At 52.2% G+C, this 8,929-nt stretch overlaps 1 protein-coding gene across 28 annotated transcripts in view; it reads left to right on the forward strand.

The window, feature by feature from the left end:
- PTPRE (protein tyrosine phosphatase receptor type E) overlaps positions 1-8,537 on the forward strand; it is a 148,558-nt gene extending 140,021 nt beyond the window's left edge. For 13 of the 28 annotated variants that reach the window (XM_082721518.1, XM_082721523.1, XM_082721528.1 and 10 more), the window contains 3 exons: positions 502-668; positions 2,301-2,436; positions 5,586-8,537. In XM_082721518.1, coding sequence (XP_082577644.1) covers positions 502-668; positions 2,301-2,436; positions 5,586-5,660 — 378 coding nt within the window. In that variant the 3' untranslated portion in view covers positions 5,661-8,537. Of the gene's footprint in view, positions 1-501; positions 669-1,534; positions 2,437-2,640; positions 5,543-5,585 lie in introns of those variants that run through there. The other 15 variants (XM_082721538.1, XM_082721526.1, XM_082721533.1 and 12 more) reach the window with 6 other exon arrangements.
- The last annotated feature ends 392 nt before the right edge of the window (positions 8,538-8,929 follow it).

The raw sequence follows: 8,929 nt of genomic DNA on the forward strand, positions 1-8,929 counted from the left end.
CTCTAACATTTGGACCTCCATGGTCGTGTGCGTCCTTGCTGGAGCATGAGGGAGGATGGGGGAGCAGAGTGACCAACTCTAAGAGGCGTTCCACAGCCACAAACACCCGCTCAGGAGAAATGGCAGCGGCGGGGACAGGGCGACGAGGGGGTGTGGATGAAGCCACAGAGGCCTCTCCAGGCTTCCTGGCTTCTTAGGAAAGAGACGATCCTGTTTTCTCAAGCGAATCTGCCAGGATCCTTCCCGTGTCCACGGGGCCCTTAGCGGGGGCTCTGGGGACATCCTCTGTGTATCCTGCCCCCCATTCTGCGGCCTTCTGCTCTGGGGTGCACTCGGCGTACAAACAGCCTGGCCGGGACCCCCAGTCCAGCCAGAGGGGGACTGTGCCAGCCGTCGGAGGACCCAGGAGGACCCCAAGCCTGGGCCCTGCTCCCTGGGAGGGTAGGTCTGTTCCTGGATGATCAGGGCTGCATGAGCAGAAACGGCCTCCCCTGCCCACAGCCCCTGGCCCACCAGGAGGAGCAGACCCGCATGGTCCGCCAGTTCCACTTCCACGGCTGGCCGGAGATCGGGATTCCGGCCGAGGGCAAAGGCATGATCGACCTCATCGCGGCTGTGCAGAAGCAGCAGCAGCAGACGGGCAACCACCCCATCACCGTGCACTGCAGGTGAGCCGCCGGGGCCGGGGCGCCCCCTCCTGGTGATTGGTGGGATGTAGACCCCACGCCCAGCCTGCGGCTCCCAGCCACATGGCATTGGTCCCCGAGACTTTCCCTACACAGAGAGCTTTAGGTGCCTAAATGTCATCTTAGCTACACACAGGAGACCTCGTGGGAGGAGGAGCAGGGAAATGACTCAAACACACGTTTCCATGAGCTTTTGAAGTCCTCCCCAGACCAGCCAAACATAGCTCAGACTGACCCGTTCCCAAAATTCAGCTGCTTGTGTTCACTTTGAAAGATGTGCTGGTTCTGGCTGATGTGCCCACCCCACCCTGTCCTCCCCCCAGAGCTCTGAGAACCAAGGCAGGGCTACAGCACATCCTCATGGAGGGCAGATTTTTCTGGAGCTCCCAAGCCAGGTGCCAGGGAGGCCCTAGGAGGGACATGTGGCGAGCGTGGAAGGCGAAACTGGCGAAATCCAAATCCAAAGACGTGCCGGCTCCAGGTCCTGGTCAGGCCGACCCCTCCGCCATGCCAGCAGGAGGCCTTGGCCGCCACTCCAGAGTTCTCCCCAGCAGGAGTTTGGGGCCTTTTCATTCTCGGGGGTGCTGATTTGCTTCTAAAGCTGTTCTAAATCTTCTTCCACTTGCGGCTTCTGCTGGTTGCGTGCCTGCCGTTGCCCCCTTGATCCTGGGCTGCCAGAGCCTGGGCTAAACTTGGAAGGTTTGGAACTCTTCACCTGGGACCAGCCTGGGTGCACTTCTGGCCTGGCCAGCACGGGGAGCACAGAAGGCGGTTTTGGGTTCTTAGGGGGCTTTGTAGGCATCCTTTGGAATAAACTAGAAATCCGTTCCTTTGCGTTCTGCCTCCAGGGACCCAGACAGTTTAGCACATGGAGGGCACCAGGGAGGCAAAGATGAACAAGGTTGCACAGGGCAGAGGCGGGGACAGGTCATCGAAACAGGTCAGAGTCAGCCCACGTGCGGGCCTGCGGGCCTGGAGGACTCTGGAGGAAGACAGCAGGCCCTGCCCACTTTAGGCCTGCTCTCTCGGCTCTCCAGGGGTGCCCGGGCTCTGCTCCTGTAGGCTCATCCAGCACAGCAAGAAGACGATCATCTTGAATGGAGTAGACCCAGATCTCCACTGCCGGGAAGCGTTTCTTGTCTAACCCTTCCTGGCAGGGGCCGTCCTCTGTCTGGCCTCACCCTTTGTGAAGCAGCACCTCTCTGAAGGCGGCCGCTAGCACAGGGGAGTCCAGCCAGAGAGGACCTCTCCCTAGTCCTGACCCAGGCTGGTCTGCAATTCTGACAAGTGGTGCTGACGCTGCTGGTCCTGGGGACCGCACCCTGACGACCACCGGTCTCCACGAGGGGGGAGGGACGTTGTCGCCCTGGCTTGAAAGCTTGTAATCGGTCTCAGTCCAGCTCGAGAGACAGCTTTCTGCTGCAACAGGGCAAGTTTTAGGAATTTCATGTTTCCTACTCTTGCTCCGTGTAGATGAACCTTAGAAACGCAGACTTTGATCGCTTTCAGTGATGATGGCCTCTGCGTGGATGTGTACGGATGGGCTGTGGGCTGGCCCTTTCCCCTCCCCAAGCGTGAGTGTGCTTGTCTGCATTAAGCGCTTTCCCCCCGCAGTGCTGGAGCCGGGCGAACAGGCACCTTCATAGCGCTCAGCAACATTCTGGAACGAGTAAAAGCCGAGGGCCTTTTAGACGTGTTCCAAGCTGTGAAGAGTTTGCGACTTCAGAGACCGCATATGGTGCAAACCCTGGTAAGAGACGGAGCCGTGGGGATGTTTCTGGAAGGGTCAAGAGTTGTCTTACATTGGATTTGATGTCTGTTCCATTGAAGGAGCTCGAGTGTGTGGGGAGGGAGGAGGGTGAGTTCCCACGGGAGAGAGCTCATGGTCCTCTGCGCGGTGAAGCCCGACGGATCCCCTTCCCTCCTCGTCTGCTGCGGACTGTCCCCGGGGCAGGCCGTAGGAGGAGGGGTGAACTCATGGCTTACACTCTGAGACCCGTTGGACACACGCACCGATGCTGACAGCTCGCTGGGTCTCCGCGGCTCTTCCACCGTTTTCTGGCGCCGATGTCTTGCGTCCTGTGACAAATCCACACACCTCCTGGTTTGCAGAAGACGTGCCTCTTCGCCAAGCTTGGTGATGGTTCTACCCCAATAAGCACAATTTCAGAAACTGTTAGAACCTGTCATTTTTCTCGTCTTCCTGTTTTTACACTCCCTGTGCACTTACTCGGCATGGCTAACAGGATTCCGACTCCAGTAGGCTTAGAATGTGGCAGGAGAGGCTTCCAGAACCTTCCCATTGCGGGGGAAGCTGCTAGAATCACCGAGCGAGCGGGGTTGCCCTCCCACCCCCAGGCTGGGCAGAGCATGGTTCTCACCCTGAGGGCATCCCAGGGAGGCCTGGAGAGAGTTCACACTCCGCCACGGCCAGGCTGCCCTCACGCTTTCTGGGGCTCAAATCCAGGCAGGCATCAGGATAGTTAAGGCTCTCCCCGGTGGTCCCAAAGCACAGACAGGTTTGAACCACTATGACTGAAGGAAACAGGGTGCCTGCCGGGTCCCTACACCCTTGCCTTACGTGCCCCTCTTGAGGCCAGGCCATGACTGAGAGCAGGAAGGAGATGGTGCTGGGGGCCCCTTCGCTCTCCTTAGAGCCCTGATCCCAGTGCAGACAGTCCTTCTTGCTAGAGGAGAGCTCTGGAGGGTGTTAGAGGAGTCCTTCTAAAAGCCAGGTCGGCCTCCTGCGAGCTGATACCGCCTGGCAGCATCCCAAACATGAGCGACGTGGGGCGTGGAAAAACCGGAGGCAGACCCTTCCATGGAGGGCTTTCAAAATCAAAATAATAATGAATGGGAACATCCTCCAAAAACATTCTGTTGTAAATTCTGAGCCACAGTCTTTCATCTTCTTTCCTGACTGCTTTTAAGTCCACTGCGGGCTTCCCCAGGCAGAGGTGGTAGCTTTCGTCCTGCATGGCCCCCGGAAAACAGGAAAGCTAAGCCAGGGTCTCCCTTCGATGCTCGGACTTCAGGCTGTCATCTCAAACGCAGGGCTGGCCCCCGCGTGCCTCTGCGGCCTTGAACAAGCTCCTTCCACTTTCTGGACTTTAGTTCTTTATCTGTGGAAAGCGGGGGATGGCACCTGCCTCTAGCTGACGTGCACGTTTGCTTTGTGTGTGTGCGTCGGGGGCCCGTTAGTGCCTGACCTGGGCAGGCCCCTGGCGACCATGGCAAAGAACATCTCTAGTCTGGCTCAGCATGCAAACTCTCCCTCGGTTTCGAAGGGACCTCAGCTCCCACAGAATCTTCGGGTCTGGCCCATGTTTCCTATCTCCAGGTGCCTGTCCTTCTGAACACCCTGACTCAGCTCTGCTCTTTCCACTGCCGCCTCTCCCCGCACCCCTCCCTGGGAAGCTGCCCATGGCTGTCATTGGGCTTGGGTCTGTACCCTCTGGTCTGGTAACACAGTTTAACAGAGTGTTTGTAACCTGACTTGGAAAGTCAGCCAATTGCTGGCCACTCGGCAAGACTCTTGAGACAGGCTTTAGGGCAGCACGCATTCCAAGGCAAAAAGTGTTTTTGTTTTTATTTTTTTCCTGGGAGCTTTGTGCTTTGATGGGAGATGTCTGTGACCTGAGGTGTGGCTCGGTCATCTCAACAAATTGCCAAAATACACACCATTGATCACTGGGCACCAGTGGCTTGGACTCAGTGTGAATGGGTCACAGGGAGCTCTTGTGTTTGCTGCTAAAACAGAAAGGGATTAATGGTGTTTCCACTTCCTCCAGGACAGGAGGCAACTTTGATGTGAGGCTGAAGTAACTTCCAAATTTGGGAGAGAAGATGGGCGGGGCTGGGGAGCCACACTCCCTCTCTCCTGCTTCCAGGGCCCCTCCCTCGAGGGCCCAATTGCCCAGCACCACTCGGCCAGCAAGTACCTGGTCCGCAAGGAACCAGACCCTGTTACCTGAGAAGCGGGTTAGCTGCCTGTTGCTCCTCAAACCTCTGGGGTCCTCTTGGCTCTGCCGGCTGACTGTCACGCACGCCGAGCTCCAGACTCTCCGGCAGCTGCCCTGGGCTCCTGTTCCCGGGCTTCCCATGGAGTGCCCGGTCCTGGCGGCCGCCACAGGTCCTGCGTCACCACCCCCCATCTCCCCTCCATCCGCCCACGCCCAGGCTCGCTGCCTCACCCGCTCCAAGAGTCGGGGGGGGGACAAGAGGTGCACGGCCGTGTTCTCATGGGCTGAATGCCTTAGACGGAGAGAGGCAACATTCTCCTGAAATCTAGTAAAATTTATATAAAACAGTGTCCCCTCTTTAGAGTAAGCTTAAGCTAAAAAGTAGCCTAGATTTTCATCCTTTTTAACTTTCATAGATTGCTTCTTTGTGACGCAGTGAAGTTCAGTATCCCGACTTCTCTCATTGATTTTTCAAAAATACCTGTTTTCCAGTTTAAATATGAAAACTGAAGCCCTTTTACTCAGACTGCCCTAAAATACGACAAGCTGAAGCTAAACATCGACATGTTCCATATAAAACAATAACTTTAGGGCTGCCTGGATGGTTCAGTCGGTTAAGTGTCCAGCTCGTGGTTTCGGCTCAGGTCATGATCTCAGGGTCCTGGCTCTGCGCTCAGCAGGGAGCCTGCTTGGGACTCTCTTTCCTTCTGCCCTTCCCCCACCCCGCTCACTCTCTAAATAAATAAAATCTTAAAAATAACAACAACAACAACAACAACAAAAATCCAGCTTCCTTTTGAAGTGCCCCAAAAGTAAATTTTGTAACCGGTCACACTCTTTTATGTCTTCTTTTTAAATGTTTCACCCAATTAAATTAATGGACTTAAAAAAAAATGTATCATTTTAATGTATTCTTGTTTTTTTTTTTTTTTTTCAGGAACAGTATGAATTCTGCTACAAAGTGGTACAAGATTTTATTGATATATTTTCTGATTATGCTAATTTCAAATGAAAATTCCTGCCTTAAAATATTTTTTAATTTAATGGTCAGTATATTTTATAAAAATCATGTTAATTTATTTCATAGTTGACATTAATGCCCGTCCTAATTTCTCTGTGTATATTTTGTTATGCTTTGAAGGCCACTTGCTGTAAAAATTGGAACCATGTATTAAGGTCAAGTAATATCCCATAAAATATATTTCTGCTAATACCAGTAAATATGTTAATTTTGCATCAGATGCAGCCCATTGTTGAATTTCACACGTGCAGCACTTCTAAATGTTAAAAATCTGAATATGCAACGTGTGCTTCTGCAGGAGAGAAAACACAAAGCCTGTGCTGTTAAGAAAGCAGTCGAGACTCAAGAACCAGGAAAATTCTCTTTCCTGCCATTGTTTTTACAGTCCTGGGCAGTGGCATTTGGGGGGAAGGAGAAATGTTCACGAGGATAGATACACTGTAAACGGAATCCTGTGAAATCCTCTGTTGGAACTCGTGTGCTTGGTTTTCACATTTTAAAGATCAGAGATTACAGCCTGATCTCAGGTATAGAACACGTCAGCGTCGCTGGTGGCTGCGGGGTGACCCGTAGACATGCGTTTACTCAAGGCCGGGTCCCTGCCGTCTTGGCCTGAAGAGGAGCGATGTAGGCACGGGTGGAAAGGTTCCCGCACGGCTCTGGGTCCAGCGAAACCAGCTCTCAGGCTGTGCTCCCACGGCGTCTGACTCAGACGACCCCCTGAGCATCCCACCGACTGCCTTTCTCAGCCTCGCCTCCCACTCTGCCCCCGCCCCTCAGCTGGTCTGAGCTCTCCCAGAGGCCCAGCACCAGCCACTTCCCAGTCCTCACGTTCAGATAAAGCTGGACGGGCGACTTGCACAGCCGCAAGGAGCACACACTTGGGGAGAAAACCACAAGCAATTACGCTTTCAACTTTCTGAGGAACATTTTGGTATTAAAAAAAAAAATCTTGTAAAACCTAAGATTGTTTGTAAGAAAAGAAATCTTATAATCTAGATTTATACAGGGTTTTTTTTTTTTTTAGAAGTCCCACTCCCCAATATTTAAATAAAAGAAAAAGAGAGAGAAATCCTTAAATCTAAAAGCTAACTTATTTTTGAATGGAAATACTACTGAGCCCTTTGACACTGGGTAGTAATGATCTCACTGCCGGACAAGATCGGCTTGTGGGGCAAAAAAAAGAGGGGGAGGGAAATGAATGTAGAAAAGTTTAACTCAATGACAGTGATCTTTCTATGCCACTCGGGAGCAGATGAGCACAATATATATAATATATATAATGTATATGTATTATATATATATTTATTTATGAATGACAGCTGCTCTAACTTACTAAAAGCATTTAACATGTACATTTCGGGTACTTTTTTTTTCTTTTTCTTTGTTTTTTGGGGGTTTTTTTGCTTTTTAAAAGAAATATAAAGGCCTTATGTGACATTTCCGCTGAGAAGTGATTGCCCTCTCCCATTGCCCTGTTCATCCTGTGTCCCTCCCTGGGGTGCACCCCGCAGCTCCAGGGCTGGTTACCTGCTAACAGCAGCCTTGTCGTAATCAAGCCTCCGCTGCTCCTCTGAGCCCTGCCCCTGGGCAAGAGGAGGGACCCGCTGTGGAAGGCCATGAGCCCAATGTGGCGACCACGGCCACCACCACCGCCAGCCGCATGCCTGGGCCACGCAGGCACTGCTGAATGCAGCTCCCTCTCTCCTTCCTGGTACAGCTAGGATGCACTGGGGTCAAGAGAGAAACGGAGGGAACTTCACGAGTCACACCAGCTGGTCCCATGTGTTTTCATTGTTAAAATCCCGAGTCCAAAGCCTTTCTTTGACTGATGGAGAAGAGAGGGAACCAAGCTTTCATTTGGCACCAAGCCCTAGAAACGGAGTGGGCCAGTTGTGACGAAGGTGACTAATACCGCATGTGAGGGTTCAAAGTCAGCCGAGGGAATCGATTTGGGTCTCATTTAGGAACCCTCATTAGAATCTGACCGGCCTTTCAGAGGCCTGCCTGCCCTGTCTTGGATGGAGATTAAGGTCAACCTTACCCAGGGTGCCCTCGGGACCGTGCCCCGTGTGTGTTCTTCTCTTTCCCTCGTCCACTGCAGGCACCTGGCACCCACTGTGGCCCTTCCGGTTCTGGAGACGAAGCAGAAGCTGCGGTCCCTTGGAGGGACTTGCCTTTCTGGGGGCTCGGGAATCGCAGCCTCATGGCCTCTGCCCAGCTCCTGCCCCCAGTCCAAGGCCCCCCAGTCTCTTTGGGCACTTGAGGACTGGCCATGCTCTCTGCGTCAGCCAGGAAACTGACCTCTGCCTCCCCCTCGGTCAAAGTCGGTCCATTGTACATAACAAACGGCCCCAGCCCCACAGCGCCGCCGCCACCACCGCGTCCTTCCCTTCACATTTTGTGTGTTGCATGCGGTTGCATTCCTATGCCAAATAGCGATTAGGAGCCTACCGTTCTGATCGACAAGCTGTACGGTCACTGTGTGACTCACTTTACTGTTTCTCTCCATGTGCTAGACGAATGAAGAATGCATACCAGTGTTTTAAAAGGTATTTTTATGTGTTTTTAAAAACTTTTTAAAATGAGCCTGACATGTCTGTTTCAGCATTCCGAGACATGCCCATGTTATTTTTAAAATGTATGATTACTGATACTTTTGTTTAACTCAGTTGTGTTTAATTTATGTGCAATCTTTATAATGTATGTATGTATTCCCATTTCAACGATCATATTTTCTTTTATTACATCTATAATTTGATCTTGCTCTGATTATAATGCCAGTGAATGTTGCTGAATTCTTTGTATATGCAAATTGCAAGATCTAAAACATTCTGATGCAAGGATAAATCTTTACTTTGACTTCCAGCCTGTGTCTCTTTCTTCTATGAAATCTCTTCATTGCATTCAAACAGTGCCTTACTTCCTTTCGGACAAGACATTCATTAGGAGGTAGACACTGATTTATGTAGACAATTAATTTAGGACTTTTAAAATCTAGCTCAGCTCTGGCATGAGGACAGCCCGGACACTGGGCATGGTGGCCAGGGGGTTGGCCCAAGTTTCCGGCCACTCTTCAGAAGACGTGATCTGTGTGTGCAGCACGGAGTGAAAACTCGCCCTTCTGGGAGCCTGTGCTCCTCTTGGAGTCCAAACAGGGATCTGTGCTCTGAGCACTGGGTTCTCCGAGTCCCAGGGAAGAGGACAGAATGCTGGAAGTCCACGGCCAGGGGGAATCTGAACGTCCTTCCTATGCTGCT

The sequence above is a fragment of the Mustela nivalis genome (assembly GCF_964662115.1).
Source record: "Mustela nivalis genome assembly, chromosome: 2".
In the NCBI taxonomy this organism is placed as follows: Eukaryota; Metazoa; Chordata; class Mammalia; order Carnivora; family Mustelidae; genus Mustela; species Mustela nivalis.